This window comes from Cyclopterus lumpus, chromosome 5, assembly GCF_009769545.1.
Source record: "Cyclopterus lumpus isolate fCycLum1 chromosome 5, fCycLum1.pri, whole genome shotgun sequence".
Lineage (NCBI taxonomy): Eukaryota > Metazoa > Chordata > Actinopteri > Perciformes > Cyclopteridae > Cyclopterus > Cyclopterus lumpus.
This window is the reverse complement of record NC_046970.1, coordinates 3,752,455-3,773,440: the sequence shown is the minus strand read 5'-3', so window position 1 is coordinate 3,773,440 and position 20,986 is coordinate 3,752,455. Positions and strand designations below refer to the sequence as shown.

The following is a 20,986-nucleotide window of genomic DNA, read 5'->3' as shown; positions in this document are numbered from 1 at the left end:
GAGAACACTCCTAATACAGGAGAACTGTCCTGATACAGGAGAACACTCCTAATACAGGAGAACATTCCTGATACAGGAGAACTGTCCTGATACAGGAGAACACTCCTAATACAGGAGAACTGTCCTGATACAGGAGAACACTCCTAATACAGGAGAATTTTCCTGATACAGGAGAACACTCCTAATACAGGAGAACTGTCCTGATACAGGAGAACACTCCTAATACAGGAGAATGTTCCTGATACAGGAGAACACTCCTAATACAGGAGAACTTTCCTGATACAGAACATTCCTGATACAGGAGAACATTCCTGATACAGGAGAACACTCCTAATACAGGAGAACATTCCTGATACAGGAGAACACTCCTAATACAGGAGAACATTCCTGATACAGGAGAACTTTCCTGATACAGGAGAACACTCCTAATACAGGAGAACTTTCCTGATACAGGAGAACACTCCTAATACAGGAGAACATTCCTGATACAGGAGAACACTCCTAATACAGGAGAACATTCCTGATACAGGAGAACTTTCCTGATACAGGAGAACACTCCTAATACAGGAGAACTTTCCTGATACAGGAGAACACTCCTAATACAGGAGAACATTCCTGATACAGGAGAACACTCCTAATACAGGAGAACATTCCTGATACAGGAGAACTTTCCTGATACAGGAGAACATTCCTGCCCACTGCTATTAGACTTTATAATAAATCACCTCTGGCCAGATCCTCCTCAAAGGAACATCAATAAACGTTGCACCGCTTTCACTTTATACTTTAGACACACTTTATACACTTTCATTTTTGCATTTTCATTTTGCTTTATTATTTAAATTCTTAAATGTAAAATGTAGTACGTCCTCCCTCGCTATTTTATTTTATTGTATTGTATACATGTAAACATGTAAAAAAAAACTACTGCTGAGCAAATGTTCGTGCTGCGGACTTCCTGTCTAGGAAGTAAGCGACGGACTACATTTCCCCCGCGTTGACCTCTGGCTCCCTTCCTCTACACCAGACCATCACCAGCACCGCGAGGCCGCCGGAGTCTAACCATGAGCCGCATTCAACTCAAAGTGCCCCCCGACCCATAAGAACCGTGTACCGAGCGGCTCCGTCCTCTGCCAGGGACCAACCGGCTGCTTTATTGATCCCAATCTGCTGGTCCGAGTGTAAGAGCAGGTATGAGACAATAAACACACGCGCAGCACTGTCCAGGGCCCTGAACGCCCACACACACACACACACACACACACACACACACACACACACACGCACACGCACACGCACACGACAAACCAATCAAAGGAGTGCAATCATCTGGAGCTCGGTTTATAACGTGTGCACGCCGCTGACAGAGATCCACTCTCCTTTATTCTGCTCTTCCTCTGAGATGGCAGCATGCTTCTGAATTAGCTCTATCGGCGGCGCGGCCATCGATCACGCCGACAGGCGCTCGGCAGTCTGACACCGGCACTCCCCTCCGGTGTTGGATATAAAGCGAAGCAGGTGACGCGTGTCTGTAAACCACCGGCCTGTGAGTCCTGTGTGGTCCGCGTCTTTAAATTCACAGATTCGTGAAGCTGTTTAACATCCGAGGTTCCAAAGGAGGGCCGGGGGCGTGAACTTCGACCTCCAGCCTCCTGTGTGTGTGTGTGTGTGTGTGTGTGATCCTACACACACTGCACAGCTGTTAGCTGCAAAAGTGCACAAGGTGAGGCGTGGGACAGGTGGTGGGGGGAGATGGAGAGACCCGCCCCCCCCTGCCCTTGTGCTCGTGGTGAAAACGTGGCGTCAATCGTCATTCCAGACGTGCTCGTACGCTGCGAGACGCTGCAGCTGCTCATTAGCTCTGATGGTGAGAACAAAGGCGAACGGCCTTCGTGCTCTCCACCCCGCTTGTTTTTCGGTAAACGGCGGCCCTTTCAACGGGGATGCTGGCGTGGGACGTGCGGTACGCTTGTTTTTTTAGTTGCTTGTGCTTTAGTTCTTTTCGGCAGGCGACATTAGTGTCAGAATGAAAGGTAGATGGGGAAGAGGACAGGCGAGGCTCATTTCCAGAGGGCGATTAGGAGATAATGAGGCGGATGTAAATAGTGCTGGAGAGGGAGGGGGGGGGGGGGGGGGGGGGGGGGGGAACAGGTCTGGTCAGAAACAGACCAGACTGGTTTCGCCCTTACGTGGAAGGAGGCCCTCTCCTCTCGGTCCAGCGGCTGGGTGACAAACATGTTGCCGCTGATGGGGTCGATGTTGTAGATGCCACTCGGGGGCTGGTCGGCGCCGGCTCCCGTGATGCTGTAGCGGATGCCGGCAGCCTTGTCCTGGTCCGAGCGGATCTGAGGACGGAAGCAGAGAGACCAGTTACACACATATTTTTCTCCCTGGACTCGCAAACCGAGAGTGGAAAAAAAAACACACACAAAAAACTCACACACACAAAAAAAAAACCGCATTGTGAAATAAAAAGTTTGATCGAAACACAGATGAAAACATTTCCACCGCCCTCTTTTCTTTTCTTTTCTTTTCTTTCAACCGACAGCCCGGAGCTAAAAAACAACAAAACAAACAGAAAATTGCACAACGTGCAGCGAGGGAACCAGAGCCACATTCAGATGATTCCGTCTGACCTGTGGAGGTTTTGGTTTTCTTTTACCTTTCGGTCGGCAGACCTTGAACAGGTGTAAAAAAAAGAAAAAAAGAAAAGTGCCTCACTTCCAGCTACGCTGTGATTCATTCCACCTTAATATCTCATCTGCGCCTGTTCCACCTTTAACACCGCGCTTGTTATTTCTCTCGCAAATGTGACATTTAAAGAGTGATATATTTGACTTTGAACACATTTTAGTGCGCGTGCCGCCATCGCCGCGGCGATAACGATATCAATACTTTAACTCGACGCCTTCCCAACTCAAAAGGGAGATGGGATTGAAGCATTTCTGTGGCATTGATTTCTAATGGGCTCTAAGGATTTAACTATCTCACTAACACAATGCAGCGACGTTAATGTGACATCTGACTATAGAGCAACCAGTGTGTGTGTGTGTGTGTGTGTGTGTGTGTCTGTCCCATATCTTAAGAACCGATCTCCTTCACAGCAGACGGGTGTATCGCTGAGGAGCTGAGAACATTCAACCGGTTGTAATTTGACCAGATGGTGATGCTATTACAACAATTTAACATGAGAACCGTTAGTCTCAGAAACAATTTATCTCTTTATAGTCACACAAATCCATATGAGCCACGCCAAATTGGTTCGAGACAATTTAAATTGTGTCCAAATCTGTTTTTTGGGGGTTTTTTTCATGATAATCCTTCACATTTTGAGCACTGTCACCAAATTTGGTCCATAACTTCCCATACAATTTGCTCAAAACCCCTGATTTTATTTTATTTTGTGTGTTTAGTTTATTTAGTTTATTCCATTTGGTGTCTGTAAAGTGTTGGGCGCTACTATGACAACAGATTTCCCCTTGGGGATTAATAAAGTATATATCTATCTATCTATCTATCTATTATACTACCAAAAATGTCACATTTGAAGCTATGAGGTCTGAGAGTGACCACAATCTCTCCCTGTGTGTGCGTGTGTGTGTGTGTGTGTGTGCGTGTGTGTGTGTGTGTGTGTGTGTCCTCTGCATATCTCCATAACCATTCTTCCGATACGTCCCACTGGGGACCCGAGGACGTGCAGCGATCCCGGCCAACATGAATCCATTTAATAATAAAAGCCTAATTAATAGCAGAATTAACACTGCAGTCATGAAAGAGAGGCATTAACGGTACAGTGTTTGTTTTTTATGTATGTGATGTCTGGTCATGGTGAAACTTTCAGTTCTCATACAATGCTGGATAGTTTAATTCATCAAATGTAATTGTTAGATCATAATCTGCATACGTAACATTTATGGTAATGTTGTACAACACCGCTGGTTTGAGTACACAGAAAGTACGATCCAGCTGAGTTGCGTCTTTTTAAATGCTTCGGGGGCCTTTTGTAAGTCATCTCGGGGGTCATTGAGTTGGCTAACATAATTCGATATTTGTCATATCTAGACATCATAAGGAATCTAACACTGCGAGGGGTCCTCTTAGTCGGGGGCCCCAGGCGGTCGCCTGGCAAACTGGTGTTTTTTTTCTGACTGTATTATCCAACATTGTTTTCTGACTGCTCTCCTTTTCCAACCTCCTGACCACATCGATGCATCTCGTGACCCTTTTGTGGTTGGGAATCATCTTCCACAACAGTATCCCTTCACGTTGTTCACGTTCAGTAAACACACTCACAGGAATCGCTTAATCAAATTACAGTGACTACTTAAATCCAATATGGATGGACCTTTATGGATTTATGGATCCTGGACAGTTTAATCTATCTTCAGGTGCTTTATCTTCATGGATCCTCTTTTCCTCCGACCACAGATTGACTCTTCTTTTTATTGGGACTGAACCATCACTATGGTTACAAATTACAAGTCAGAGGTAATAATCCCAGAGTCGAATGGTTGAGAAAAAGGAAGGCTCGTCTCTCTCTCTCTCTTTCTATCTCTCTCTCTTCTCCTCCTCTGCAATTTGCCCGGCCTGTGTGGCTGCAGATCATGCATGAAAATGAAATTACTTCATCCGTTCAGCGGTGACGGCGGCTTCTGCATAAAACATCTCTCTGTTTGAACACGATACGCTGTCTCTTAATTTTTTCCAAACGGGGCCCCTCCCACACTCCCTCGGCGTAGCGCTCCCGGGCGAGCTTTCACACCTGCAATTTCCATTTCCGGAGCTCACTTCGACCTGCGGGATCCACACGTGCACCCCGCAGGTTCTAAGTGTCACGTTACAGCGTCGTATCGCTCCCATCAATCTGTGCACTCGGGCTCTCCTACTCGGCGTACATGTAATCACCGCGGCGTGACAATGATACTGTAAGAACTGATTGCATTTATTATTCACGACGCCCACCGTCTGCCAATCAAAGCGGGATGAAATGACGCATGCATAATAACTTAATTTGATCATTCACCCTCGCCGGTGTCACAACGCGGCGCAGAACAGACGGATTATGCATCGCGGCAACGGAGAACACGCCTGAGAAATTCTCTGTGAAGGAGACACCCTTTGTTAAGGCCTCGGCCAACATCTGGTCGAGTTATGGGAACATGCAAACATATGTATATATAGAAAAAAAGCTGCAATAAAGAACACCCACCGGCCTGCGTCTCTTTCTGCATCTAAGTATTTCTCGGATGCATAAGCTTGTAGCCGTGTGTGAAGCGTTTGACAGGTAAGAGATCCACTGTGAGCGCACCAAAGCGAGGATCAAAAGGACCGGCTCGATTCAATGATTAATAATAACAAGGCCGTCGTGTGGGAGACGAACATGTGAAGTTCTCACCTGCCACGTCTCCACGCCCCTGCATCTGGACGTGTGCGGCGCGGTCGCGTTTCGGCTTCAAAGCGGACGGCTTGCCGCTGCCACCTGGGCGGAAAAACCCGAGAGGGCACAAAGGAGCTCTCACACGGCATGTGGCCTTCTGCGCCGGCCTAAAACAATTCCACATCAGGGCCACCTGAGACCGGATGTCACGTTTGCCGGTGTCTCTTAATGAAGAGTCTTTATATCAATACATTGAAGAAATGAAGAATCCCATGAGTGACAAATGCTCCATTGATCTATCTATCTATCTTCCTACCTACCTACCTACCTACCTACCTACATATCTAACTACCTACCTATCTACCTATCTATCTACCTACGTACCTACTATATATCTACCTACCTACGTACCTACTATATATCTACCTACCTACCTACCTACCTACCTACCTACCTACCTACCTACATATCTAACTACCTACCTATCTACCTATCTATCTACCTACCTACTATATATCTACCTACCTACCTACCTACTATATATCTACCTACCTACCTACCTACATATCTAACTACCTACCTATCTACCTATCTATCTACCTACCTACCTACCTACTATATATCTACCTACCTACCTACCTACGTACTTACAGTACCTACCTACTCTATATCTATCTGTATGTCTACCTACCTACCTACTATATATTTACCTATCTATCTACCTACGTACCTACTATATATCTACCTACCTAACTACTATATATCTACCTATCTATCTACCTACCTACCTACTATATATCTACCTACCTACGTACCTACAGTACCTACCTACTCTATATCTATCTGTATGTCTACCTACCTACCTGTCTGTCTGTCTATCTACCTACCTACCTACGTACTTACAGTACCTACCTACTCTATATCTATCTGTATGTCTACCTACCTACCTACTATATATCTACCTACCTACTATATATCTACCTAACTACCTACCTACCTACTATCTACCTACCATCTACCTACCTACCTACCTACCTACCTACCTACCTACCTACGTATCTACAGTACCTACCTACTATATCTATATCTATCTGTATGTCTACCTACCTACCTATCTATCTATCTATCTATCTATCTATCTATCTATCTATCTATCTATCTATCTATCTATCTATCTATCTATCTATCTATCTATCTATCTATCGATCTACCTACCTACCTACCTACCTACCTACCTACCTACCTACCTACCTACCGACCGACCGACCGACCGACCGACCGACCGACCGACCGACCGACCGAGCGACCGACCGACCGACCGATCTACCTACCTACCTACCTACCTACCTACCTACCTACCTACCTACCTACCTACCTACCTACCTACCTACCTACCTACCTACCTACCTACCTACCTACCTACCTACCTACCTACCTACCTACCTACCTACCTACCTACCTACCTATCTATCTATCTATCTATCTATCTATCTATCTATCTATCTATCTATATATATATATATGTCTAACTATATGGCTACTAATCAAGTCATAGCAGTGAGAGGCAGATGCAAAGGGACTAACTGGCTGTCTGTCTCGGTCAGATCAGACCAGACTTCAGATAAGTGACCTAGTTGTAACTCTTTGAGAGTGATTTCCTTGATTACTGACAACTACTGGGATCCTGTGGGACAAGCTATCAGCGTAAGAAGAAAGACAGAGAGGGATGGAGGCCGAGAGCTAGAGAGAGGGAGAGAGAGAGAGAGAGAGAGAGCCAAAGCAGCGAGTTGGGGGGGGAAATTAGATGACGAATTAGTGTTCTGTTAAACTCCTCGGGGTGATGCGCGGCACGCAAACAGACAGCGGGAAAGGAATGCAAAGGAATACATTTCCATGTATCGAGCGTCGTGGCTGGCTGCCTAATTAGCGCAGTGGGAAGTTTCAGTCCGTCCATATCTCCTTTAATTGATCCAACCCTGTATGATCACCCTATCTGCATGAATAGTTTGATGCCTACATAAGAAGGGAATAATTTATTCGATGGTACTCTGCCTTTCATCCCTTCATCCCTTCAATCCACGTCTGACTTATTTCATAGCGGAAATAAAAACCCACACGGGCGAAACCGAAGCCTCGGTGCTCTCTTCCCCAGCAGTGTTCGCTGGCTTCCGGGAAGCAACGATCATTCAACCAGGAAGTCATTAAAGGACAGTGTGCTGCGGGCACCCGTGGGATCATTAAGGGTTACTGTGCGCTGTGGGCTAATGTCGCACTATAATGGGAATCTGTGGTTTACACTCTTTGATGGCCACTTTTATGTCTCGTCTGCGCTTAATGGTTCAGGTCTGTGTTGTAGTCCTTTGGCTACACACACACACACACACACACACACACACACACACACACACACACACACACACACACACACACACACACACACACACACACATCTCTCTCTCTTTATTGTATAGCTCTTTATGGGCTCAGCCACCCCTCTCTGCCTTGAGGGCACATCAAACACCCCCACAGGTTACACAGGCTCACAAGAGAAATCCACGGTATCCAACAAATTCGTGAATTCACAAACAGTCAGCTACCCCATCATCAGGAGGACGACGCTGCATGTTGCTGCCTCTTTTTATTCAATTGATCAAATGCTCACAAGGGGGGGGGGGGGGGGGGGGGGTTGAGTGTGCTCCACTGAAGGTCAAAGATGTTTCAATGTCACACGTGCACGTTGAATTAGTCTCTCAATGTCTGAGCTCCTGTTCATCTAGCCTGCGTGTTGCTTGGTGTCCAGCGTGTGTGCAGCGCCTTCGTGTTGGAAAAAAAAGCTTCAGATGCCACGGAAGCTGGAAGTTTAAAGGTTGCGCCGCTTGCCCCACGTCGGCGTGTGGATGTGCGGCGGACTGAGAATCGAATTGTAAAGCGCTTTGGGGGAGCTATTTAAATGCAGTCTATTTACTTTTTTATCTTGCTAATGGGGGGTGGCGAGTGCAACTGTAGCATGACCCTTGGAAAGAATAGACACAATTATAACAAAAGAAGAAGAAGAAAAAAAAGAAGACCCAGGTTGATATAAAAATTTTAAACTTTAAATAGTGTATCTGTGAGAAACGGGGCGGGGGTTTAAATCTCTCCGCTTGTGCGTTTGTTTCATTGTTCGTCGGCGTGAATGTCGCGCTCCACAATGTGGCTCAGGCGCCAGCTGTTTGGCATCTTTCCATCCATCATTTTCATATATGTTCACTAATTTTTTTGATTGCCTATTGTGCTTTAAAAATGTCGTTCTATCCTGTAAACACTATTGCATGTCATACGTCCAGACCCCTCCTCACTTCTATTGTCTTTTCCCCTTAAAGAGGTTTGTTTGGGGCCAAGAAGAACAAGTGCAGATTTTAAATATATATTGGGCTCTATAAATAAAATTGACTCAACTTGTCTGAACATTTTTTGGAAATGATTAGATTTTACCTTTGATTGTTTATTTTTTATTTTTATTTCTTTCTATCTTGGGGTTACATTTAAAATTAGAATTATATTGTGCTTTATTAATTGAGTTGTCAATCCTCACCCTATGCAGATACATCTGATATATGCAATAATGTGATATGTGTATAATGTATAAAGTATAAAGAGTTATGCGAGCAGCACAAAGTCAGCTATATATATATATATATATATATATATATATATATATACATATACCCATCCATCCATCCATCCATTATCACCCGCTTATCCGGGGTCGGGTCGCGGTGGCAGCAGGTTCAGCAGGCCGACCCAGGCTTCCCTCTCACCCGCAGCACTTTCCAGCTCATTCTGGGGGATCCCGAGGCGTTCCAAGGCCAGCCGGGAGATATAATCCCTCCAGCGTGTCCTCGGTCTTCCCCGGGGCCTCCTACCAGTTGGACGTGCCCGGAAAACCTCTAATGGGAGGCGTCCAGGAGGCATCCTAACTAGATGCCCGAACCACCTCAGCTGACTCCTTTCGACACGAAGGAGCAGCGACTCGACTCCAAGCTCCCCCCTGATGTCCGAGCTCCTTACCCTATCTCTAAGGCTGAGCCCGGCCACCCTACGGAGGAAGCTCATTTCGGCCGCTTGTATCCGAGATCTCGTTCTTTCGGTCACGACCCAGAGTTCGTGACCATAGGTGAGGGTTGGAACGTAGACCGACCAGTAAATGGAGAGCTTTGCCTTCCGGCTCAGCTCCCTCTTCACTAAGACGGACCGGTACAGCGCCTGTTTTACTGCTGCAGCCGCACCGATCCGCCTATCGATCTCCCGCTCCACCTTACCCTTACTCGTGAACAAGACCCCGAGATACTTGAACTCCTTCGCTTGGGGTAGGCAGTTTGCCCCCACCTGGAGGGAGCAATCCGCCGGTTTCCGGCAGAGCACCATGGCCTCAGATTTGGAGGTGCTAACTGTCATCCCTGCCGCTTCGCACTCAGCTGCAAAACGCCCCAGTGAATGCTGGAGGTCACGGTCCGAGGAGGCAAACAGGACCACATCATCCGCAAACAGCAGAGAGGCGATCCCGAGACTCCCGAACCGGATCCTCTCCGCCCCCTGGCTGCGCCTAGATATCCTGTCCATGAAGGTCACAAACAGGACTGGTGATAAAGGGCAGCCCTGGCGGAGGCCAACACCCACCGGGAACGTGTCTGACTTACTACCGAGGAGACGAACACAGCTCCTACTGCAGGCATACAGAGACCGGATGGCCCGTGCCAACGGGTCCGGCACCCCATACTCCCGCAGCACCCCTCACAAAAACCCCCGAGGGACCCGGTCGAAAGCCTTCTCCAGGTCTACAAAGCACATGTAAACTGGTTGGGCAAACTCCCAGGACCCCTCCAGTAATCTTGCGAGGGTAAAGAGCTGGTCCACTGTTCCACGACCGGAACGGAATCCGCACTGTTCGTCCTGAATCTGAGGTTCGACAAGCGGTCGGAGCCTCCTCTCCAGCACCCTGGCATAAGCTTTTCCCGGGAGGCTGAGCAGTGTGATACCACGATAGTTCGAGCACACTCTCCGGTCCCCCTTCTTGAAGATGGGAACCACCACCCCGGTCTGCCAGTCCATGGGCACTGTTCCCGACCCCCATGCGACACTGAAAAGGCGTGTCAACCAAGACAGCCCAACAATGTCCAGCGCTTTCAGCATCTCAGGGCGGATCTCATCCACCCCTGGCGCCTTGCCACCAAGGAGCTTTTTGACTACCTTAGCGACCTCTGCCAGGGATATGGGTGAATCCACCCCAAAGTCTTCCGGCGCTGCCCCCTCTCCGGGGGACATGTTGGCCGGGTTTAGGAGTTCCTCAAAGTGCTCTTTCCACCGCCCGACGATGTCCCCAGTCCGGGTCAGCAGTTCCCCCCCCCTGCTGAGAACAGCCTGGGGTAGACCCTGCTTTCCCTTCCTGAGCCGTCGGATGGTTTGCCAGAACTTCCTTGAGGCCAACCGAAAGTCCTTCTCCATGGCCTCCCCGAACTCCTCCCATGCCCGAGTTTTAGCCTCCGCGACCATCGTCGCTGCAGCCCTTTTGGCCCGCCGGTACCCGTCAGCTGCTTCAGGAGACCCCTGGGCCAGCCAGGCCCGAAAGGCCTCCTTCTTCAGTTTGACGGCTACCCTCACCCCCGGTGTCCACCACCGGGTTCTAGGGTTGCCGCCACGACAGGCACCGATGACCTTCCGGCCACAGCCCCGAGCAGCCGCGTCCACAATAGAGGCTTTGAACAAGGTCCACTCGGATTCCATGTCCCCAGCCTCCCTCGGGATTTGTGAGAAGTTCTTCCGGAGGTGGGAGTTGAAGACCTCCCGGACAGGATCCTCTGCCAGACGTTCCCAGTTCACCCTCACTACACGTTTGGGCTTGCCAGGTCTCTCTAGCCGAGTCCCCCGCCATCTGATCCAACTCACCACCAGGTGGTGATCAGTTGACAGCTCTGCTCCTCTCTTCACCCGAGTGTCCAAGACATACGGCCGCAGATCAGATGATACGATTACAAAGTCGATCATTGATCTCCGGCCTAAGGTGTTCTGGTACCAGGTACACTTATGAGCCACCTTATGTTCGAACATGGTGTTTGTTATGGACAAACTGTGGCTAGCACAGAAGTCCAACAACAAAACACCATTCGGGTTCAGATCGGGCAAGCCGTTCCTCCCAATCACGCCCCGCCAGGTTTCTCTGTCATTGCCCACGTGAGCGTTGAAGTCTCCCAGGAGAACTATGGAGTCGGCAGGCGGCGCCCTTTCCAGGACCCCTCCCACCGACTCCAAGAAGGCCGGATACTCCGAAATGCTGTTCGGTGCATAAGCACAAACAACAGTCAGAGCCTTACTCCCCGCAACCCGTAGGCGCAGGGAGGCGACCCTCTCGTTCCCCGGGGAAAACTCCAACACAGCGGCGCTCAGCCGGGGGCTCGTGAGTATCCCCACTCCCGCCCGGCGCCTCTCACCCTGGGCAACTCCAGAAAAGGACAAAGTCCAACCCTTCTCCAGGAGCTTGGTTCCAGAGCCCATGCTGTGCGTGGAGGTGAGCCCAACTATATCTAGCTGGTACCGCTCCACCTCCTGCACCAGCTCCGGCTCTTTCCCCGCTAGTGAGGTGACGTTCCACGTCCCTAGAGCTAGTCTATGCTGCCGGCGATCGGCCCGCCCAGGTCTCCCGCCTGGCCCGCCGCCCGGTCTACATGGCACCCGACCCCGATAATTCTCTCTGCGGGTGGTGGGTCCACAGGGTGACAGCTGCTCCATGTTGTTCTTTCGGGCTGAGGCCGACCGGGCCCCATGGGCGAAAGCCCGGCCACCAGACGCTCGCCGACGAGCTCCCCTCCTGGGTCTGGCTCCGGGAGGGTGCCCCGGTTTCCCTTGTCCGGGCAAGGTGGCTACAATCCGTGGGCTGCTTATCATCAGGGTTTGTTGAAACATATATAAATATATTTATATATATATAAATATATTTATATTTAATATATTTAAATATATTTATATATATATATATATATATATATATATAAAAATATATTTATATTTATGTACTACTGGGTGGTGCCTACTACACAGCAGCTTGGTATGTAAGTATGTACGTTTGACGGATGGTTAACAGGCAGTAAAGCTAAATTGATGGCATTTCCATGCTGAGGTGCATTGTGGGAGGAAGAGATGCCAAACACTCAGGGCACAGACGGGCTACGACTGAGCCTTTTTTCTGGAGGCCTCTCTGTCACGCTTTAGCCGTCATAGCTGTCAACAATAATTACGACAGCGGCTGCCAAATATCCGGATGCCTTCAATAGAGACGACTTATTGACTGGATGCCGAGTTCACTCTCCAGCCCGCTCTGCTTTTAGACTCCGTCTCCCACTCTGAGCCTCCAGCAGCACGTCAGACGTGACAACAAAGGTTACAAGATGATGGCGAGCGCGTCCTTCTGAATTCTTATTGTCCAAAATATAAATAATGAGGCAAAAAAAACGACGGATTGGTTTGAGGTATTCCGTCGACGAATGGTCGCTCCAGTGTAAGCAGAACACCATCAGAAGACTTTAGACACTTTTAAAGATAACCAAATCTAATTTGCGCTCACTAATGACTCAGATTTCCCTCAAGTAGTGTGAATTTCTCATAATTTCAACCGCGAGCTCATACGTCTAATTCCTATTTGCTTCACTCCTCCTTTGTACGCTGCTGCCTGTCGACTCGGAGGGTTGTTAACGAGCGCCTTGATGGTTCCAAAATGGTTTTGTATGTTTCCATAGAAAGAAGAAATCACAGCAGGTCTGGCACCTCAGTGAGTGATTTAAAAGGGGGGAGAAATGACACTGTCGTGCTGGAGGAGACGATATCTTAAGCAGTCTGCCTTCAGTGTCACCACCGGGTTTACGATATTCAGCTTCGACAATAAACCTCTGCACTCAGGGCAGCGCTGGAATGGATGAACTGCCACGTCTGAACGGCGTTATCAAAAAGCATCGGCGCCTACACGGGCATCCTTGAAAATGGCTGTTTGATAAGGTTTCATCTCTCCCTGCTGTTATACAGTATCTGTTTCCTCTTTGTTGAACATGAGGGAAATGGCAAAACGACACGCTTTTTTTTATAACTTCCCTCTTAAAATTTTCTCGTTTTGCATCGCTTTGATCCCTCCCCGCTGTGCGCTTGTCACTCTTCAAAGCTGATAGAGCGGCGGAATTCAAATCGTCTGATAGGCCATCCACACAAACATCCCGCGAGGAGGAGGAGGAGGAGGAAATATGAAGCACGAGATGAAAGAGAGAGAGAGAGAGGTTGACAAAATGGAAACAAAATGTGGGACCTCAAGTTTGCCAGCCTTCAAACTTTTTCCCCTCCTACAAAATACAATAAGCGCCAGAAAGCGTGCCGACGGAGAGGAGTTAAAGATAGTCGTCCCATCGGAGGTCTGTGTGTGGAGAGAGAGAGAGAGAGAGAGAGAGAGAGAGAGAGAGAGAGAGAGAGAGAGAGAGAGGAGCTGCAGAGAGCTCAGGTTTAATACATCTCAAAGTGAGAGCCACCGACAGCCGCCGTCGCACACGGTTATCCCTGATTCTCCACACACACAAAAAACCAAGGAACAGCCGCGTCCGGGGCCCTCGGCACACGGGGCCTGCTATCGTGCATTATGGATCAGAAGACTGCATGGGGAAATGAACCAAGCTCCATGCGGCTCTGCAATATGTTTATTTTTCTCTATTTTTGCCTTCACACAGCCTCCTTTTCATCATTTGCTGCTCTCCGACTCTCCTTCCCAGTGCTCCCAGTGGGAGGGAAGCGGCGTGAGCTCCGTCAATACAAACGAGCCGAGAGTCGCACCTGAGGACGGTTCCCCGTCTGCTTCTGGTACCGACGCCGTTATTTCCGCCGTTCTTGTACACTTTCCAACGCGGTCAATTGAATTGAATCCTCTTGAGTTGCTACGGGTTTTTCCTGAGGCAATCTGTCTGCGGAGTGGGTTTGGATTTAAAGATAATAGGGTAGGACTTTCTCTTCCTCGAGACAATTTAGGGAAACAAAGCTGAGACATTTTTGTGGGGGGGAGGGGGGGGGGGTTCTCCCCACAGGAGGAGGAGTTTTAATGTGATGCATAAGAGGAAAAGACAATCCAGTTATGCGAGTGTGAAAAGAGGGAAGAAAGCTTCCAAGGCAAACATCTGAGGACGCAGAGGCACCGTTAAGAAATATCTTTTAATGAACACCAGAAAGCGCTCTGAATACCGGCAGCATATCCAATAAATAACCTTCAAATGAAAAGAGTTTGGCTCTGCATTAAAAAAAAAAAAGATAAAGAAACGGATACGAAGTCTTTCGCCGAAAAGATTTTTTATTTTATCTATCCAAACTCAATCTGCTGGAGTTCGCCCGCTAAAAAGTTGGACCGTGAACCTTTTTCTGTCGTCTCTCTCTCTCTCTCTCGAATGCCCTCCTGCCGCCTCCCGCACGTCATCCGTCGTTACCCAGAAGAGAGAAAAAAGTCCCGGCGCTTTCGCATTTTTGTATCTGCTCAAAAATAGATTAGATGCTTTCTCAAGTGCCTGCACGCCACCGCCTCTCCACCTCAGACCATTACCCAGACGGGGGAATGAAATGCAGGATCGGGGGTGGGGAGGGGGAAAAAAAGGGGGGGGGGGGCAATTAGAAGAGAGAACAAATATTAATGGAAGTTAAGAAGTGCCTCACAAACCCAATTACAGCATTAGCCAGGCAATTTAGATGAGCTCTGCGGAAGGCGAGAATCCTGTTGAAATGTACCAGCGGTCTGTCTGCATTAACAATGGCATTAATTCCCCCGATTCCCACCGAGGGGAGAAGAATGGAGCAAATACAGCCATTATGTCTCCTTTATGAAGAGAGCCGCGTTCCATAATTCCCGCGATGGGAACAGGAGAAGGCCGTCGTTCTTGTCTTACCCCCCCCCAAACGGAGCGCGGACCCCCTGGAGGGTTGCCACTCGTTAAATTGCACCATTCTCCGGCTCTACCCGGGGCCTCCCGATACGAGGACAATAGGTAAAACACAGGTCTTCCATTCACGGAGAATATCCCACAACATAATTACAGTGAAGACATGGTTGTCTGCTGGAAGGCTGACTAAAGGGAAAGACGGCAGCATGGAGAGATATGGATAGAAAGAAAGAAGAAAGAAATGGACACTTTTATTGATCCCCGTGGGGGAAATTCTTCTCTGCATTTGACAGATCCTTAGTTATTAAGGAGCAGTGGGCTGCAGTGAAGCAACTGGGGGGTTCAGTGTCTTGCTCAAGGACACTTCGACAACTAATGGGGCGAGCGTGGATCGAACCGGGTACCTTATGGAATAGATAGATAGAGGTATAGGTATAGATATAGAGGTATAGACAGAGGAAAGGGGGGGGGGGCAGCGAGGAGCTTTTCGCTGCACTTTTTCCACTCCGCCCACCGCCATTGTCAAATTGCATCCTTCAACCGAAGCTGCTGCCATACGCTCCCATAGGGGACGCGCCCGGCCAATCAGAAGGACCCTGAGGCCAGTTGAAAGCCCTTCTGGCGTGCCCACGGCTAGCGGGGTCCAACCAATCAGATAGAGGCCAGGCTTGAAAGGAGGGCCATGCTTGGCTCTGGGAGCTGCTATGGCTGCCAATGGGAGTCCGGAAGGGTGGGGGGGGTTTGAGTGGCTCAGAGGGAGGCTGCCATAGGGGTCAGAGTGGACGAGGGCAGACTGACAGTTATTTAGCGAGAGGCTGAGCTCCGTGTCACTCACAGCAGCACTCGGCCTTTGTACTACCGGGCCGGCTCTAATGGGTCTGTCACCTTCTAATCGTCCGACTGGGGATGCACAGAATGACAAACGGACACACAATGCTGAGAGGCGCACACAAATAGGAAAGAAACGCACTCAGACGCCCGGCGATAAAAAACGGCAAACAGAAGGCGACGTGCACAAATGTTTACGTGCTCGTCTTCAGGCCCAAAGAGAGTTGCGTTCATGGGAACATCCTCACATCAAGTTAGTCTGCACACACCCGTTGCCAGCACAAGACTATTTGATGCAGCACTTGGTAGGTAGGTATTTTAGTGTAAAACAAGCAGGACACATTTTTACAGAAGACTTGCATTATGTGTTTAAATTATGTCTTTACTCGCTGCTAACTTTCTCCTTTTTGTTCATTTTGCTGAAGGCAGCTGCTTGAAAGGAAGTTAATGAGAGAAAACCTAGAAACCAAAACAAAGAGCTAAAAGACACAACAGAGCGGAGGAAACCGGCAGAGTTTGGTGATAACTCTCCGTTGGGTTTGTCACAACAATCACGTCTCGAACAATAAACCTTTGTGCACATTTTAATCGATTTATAAATGTGAAGAAGCACATTTTATTCCCGTTCATAAACAAATTAGGTTAATGAGAAAAATGAACAGCAGAGGAAGCGATATATATTACGGATGCATTTTTCACCAACTGACCTTCTGAAGAGACCAAAACAAAGATGAAGATAAAAAGCTTTATGTGAAGTAGAGGCAGAAAAAAAAAAACAGTAAAAAAATGAAAGTCTTGAGCCGTCATCATCTGCTGGAGCACTCAAACAAGAGGACATGGACTCTAGACGGAGGGCAGTGGGTGAAAAGGAAGCTGAGTTGAAACTGATTGTTTGAGCCGATGCCCATTGGAGCCATTGGCGTGGACCGCTGTGCGATAGGGACTTATGGATTAAACTATCGGAGTCATTTTGAGGTATTGAAATGGTGACGTTGATTAAACGATACTCTTTACCTGCTGTCAATAGAGGGTGGACATTATTTCGCTCGGTCATGAAGACCGTCGTAGTTTAAAAGCGTTTCCCCCACACGCGATCTCGCGTTTGACGTTCAATTGTGACCGAATCACGTTGAAAAAACAAGTCTGTTCCCGAACGGACCGGATACTTATCCCGCGCTGTCGTCGGTGGCAATTTTCTCAGAGGAAAAAAAAACTGCTCACCCATCAACCATTTTCGCACTCAAACGCTGCCCTTTGGGTCCAGAGCAACTCGCCGAGTCTCGGCTATACTCGCCGAGTCGCAGCTATACTCGCGTGTCAGAAAACAACTGGTGAAATAGGCACCGCGGTTATCCGTGAAACAACTCGGCGACGTAGTCGACCGCGTGTTAAATCGTGCTGATGACGGCCGTCTTTTGCTCTTCGGTCCACGGACAACACCCGGTTACAGTACGGGTGAAAAGTAAAGACCTAAAAGCACTCCGGAGACGGCGTGACGGAGCTATTTAGTGAAATGTGGCGCTCGTCAAGTGGTGAAACACTTGATTCCGCTTCCAGTTGGCTCCACGCCTGGTGTTGACTCCAGGAGAGTGAGCGCCGCTTGTTTATTTAGAGTTTATTCATATTGAACATGCCACGTGTGTCTAAATTCTCCGAAAGCACTCCCTCCGGGGCCCTTTCGGCAACACGACCACCGAGCGTGAAGGAGATCGAACGGGCGGACCGACTTCGGTCGGATGACACGGAGCCTACTGAGGAAGCAGTGAAGGATGTAGGAAAGTACACGAGATGCAACCTTTAAATAGCTTGAACCCAATTACACAGTTTAGCTGTTCACACTGTAGATATATATATATATATATATATATGACTTCACACAATTGTTTGTTGCTTCTGTTCTAATTAGTGCTTTTGAAAAAATCCTGGGGGACCCCAGTTTTAATAAATAGAGTAGATAAAATAAAAATGTTTGCCATGGGTTCTAACGTGAAGTATCAAACACTATTTTTGGGAGGGGTGGGGGCCAGGGGGCAGGGGGTCTTTGGAAGGAGACAGATGCCCTCTTGACCTCTGTCTAATTAACTATTCCTAATATAATTTAAAAAAAACCTGTTTCTTGCAGATTACATAAATCACACAAGTTGTATTGTTTGGCAAATCAATCCGTGGACACAGTTGATTCTTACAGTCGTGTGTTTGGTAATCCTATACTTGTTGTATTTGTTGGTTAAAGTCAAAAAGTGGTCAAGTTCGGCACTTTGAAATGTAAAGTAGTGTATAAGCTGAGGCACTCTCTTTGTTCTGCCCCCCCCCTTCCTGTCAATCAAGCAGCTACCATAAGACATGAGGCGACACAGAGGAAGTCATTTCTTACGCAACACTTTGCTGAAACTACGTGTGCTTGGGATGCTGAGTGAGTGGAGGCGTATTTATCTGTTGTGTGTCCTTCACTGTCCCCCACCGCCTGTTTTTAGAAGTGAAGGGGGGGGGGGTTATCAAAAGCAATTGATGTGAAAACCCTTTCCCTTTTTTATCCGGGTGAGGAACTCTATTAAATGTTAAATTTTTGATAAATTTGCTCGCGAGTGATATAACGGTGTACATCCCGCACGCACGCGCGCACGCACGCACGCACGCATACACGCATACACGCCCCCCCACCCCCACCCCGCCCCCCCACAGACACAGACCAGACGCGATGAAACAATATATGTCGGCGCAACAAGAGATGCAATAAAAAGCGCACGCGAAACAAGCGTATCCAAAAAGCATATTACGAGCTCATTACGAGCTGTAATGAAATACACTCTGCGATATGAGGTTGTAAATAACCCACCGTGTTTTCATTTGGGGTTCTGAGCAAACAGCGGTGCAGACGTTTCAATATCCCTGAGCTGACACACACACACACACACACACACACACACACACACACACACATATATATATATATATATATATGTATAGCCGAGTAAACCAAATAAAATAACAATAACAAAAAGGCAGACGTTTCCTCCCGCGCGTGTAAAGTTTTCTTCCTGCGAAAGTTAACTCGAGTGGCGAGTTGTGCGGTTTTGTTTTTGTTTTTGTTTGTTTGTGTGCTTCGGTTCTGTTTTGATGAAATCCGTCTAAATGAGGAGCCCCCAGTCATTCTGGCTGTGGCACATTCGGCACTACGCCGTGCCGTATTATATTACCCATGAGCACCGGCGTAATGGGCTATTCAAAAAATAATGAGGTGAACCAAAATCCTGCTGAGATGCATTTTAATAGGCCGGTTCACCTATTCACCTGAAGACCTGCGTTCTTCTGCAAGAATGTGAATGCATGACGAGGACTGTGTGTATTACAGATCTCATTACAGCTTCATTTAGGAAAGGACATTTAGTCCTGCAGAGGGGAATAGAGAAAAACAGAAAGCCTGTTTCTTTCCCTCACATGATTATTAAATGAATGTCCAAAATGTGCTCAATTATTTTCCAGCTCACGCCGTTTGTTTCCTTGTCCGAACGGCGGGTCAGAGAGAGAGAGAGAGAGAGAGAGGGAGCCGGTTAAAGGAGAGGCGTACGAATTGTATTTGTGAATCCTTCTGCGCGCATTTGTGAATCTTTGCATTTGCATTTGTGAGTCTCTCTGTGTGCATTTGGCCTCCTCCCCTCGCCATGTTCACACTGCTCTCCATCGGTCGGGCCCCATTGGCCCCGGTGTCGGTGCTGCAGGAGACGGTCGAGATGAGAATGCCACAAATGGCCTGAAACTAATGTTGGCCTCGCTCGCCCTGCAGATTTACAGCACCCGTCGAAAGACTTTCTCTCTTCCCCCCCCCACAATCGCAGCCTTTCTCCCATTTCCCTCTCGCGCCCCTCTTCTGCTTCTCCAGTTCTTTCCAAAAGGAGCCGTCCACCTCGCTCCCCGTTTAACTCTGCCTGTTTTTTTCCAATCTCTCCATTTCCGCCGCACTCGCATCTGTCACGTCAAATAATTTGACAGCGAAAGCTCGGAAGCATATTGCATTTGAGCACAATGGTAAATCAATGGCATCAAAGCTGCACCGCTTGTGGTTCGTCATGACTGAACTGCACGTCAAAAGGGGAAATGGCCGCCACTGGAATGGCGCTCTTTTACACTGGAGAGAGGGAGAGGGAGAGGGAGAGGGAGGGAGAGAGAGAGAGAGAGAGAGAGAGAGAGAGAGGGCGTTTTTTCTTTGTTTCATGGAAGTGAAAATAGCTTTCAGAAGCATAAACAGAATATTGCCATCTGAGCAATAAGAGCTGTGATGATGATGATGATGATGATGATGATGGTGATGATGATGATGGTGGCGGTGGTGGTAACGTCAGCATGCAGTGGAATATAACCTCAATGGCGCCATAAATATTACATAACGCCAATGGACCATGAAGGAAGAGATGACGGCTTTGTGATGGTATGAATTATTGTGCGTAATTACATCAGCGAGTGCTTTTTCTTTTGCGCCTGGAATTGGATTCGCCTGGGATTGATGACATCAGAGCCTCTCGTCAGAGGGGCTGTATAAGCGGGCACCTCTTTGGGCGCGTCACGTGACGGGTTAATAGCACATGTGAGGGGAACCACAAGAGTCCTGAAGTCCAGTGCGTGGGCTTCCGAAGGCGGTTCTTCGGCCACTTCCGAGACCGGCGAGATGAAGCGAGAACATCCAGCGGCTCGCTCCTCGCTCGTGTCGAGGACAGCGTGAGCCACGCGCCGCATGTGGTGCACTACGCCGTGTTCACATGCGTGTATAGCTGGAGGCGAGCTTTCGAGACGTCCCATCACACACACACACACACACAGCGAGTCACCCTCGCAGGGCCACACACACACACACACA

The 20,986-nt window shown here is 48.3% G+C and overlaps 1 protein-coding gene across 1 annotated transcript in view; it reads right to left on the bottom strand.

The window, feature by feature from the left end:
* Positions 1 to 20,986, bottom strand: part of LOC117730908 (cadherin-4-like) — a 172,199-nt gene that overhangs the window by 39,173 nt on the left and 112,040 nt on the right. Inside the window, 1 exon segment of the mRNA XM_034532971.1 lies at positions 2,190 to 2,345. Coding sequence (XP_034388862.1) covers positions 2,190 to 2,345 — 156 coding nt within the window.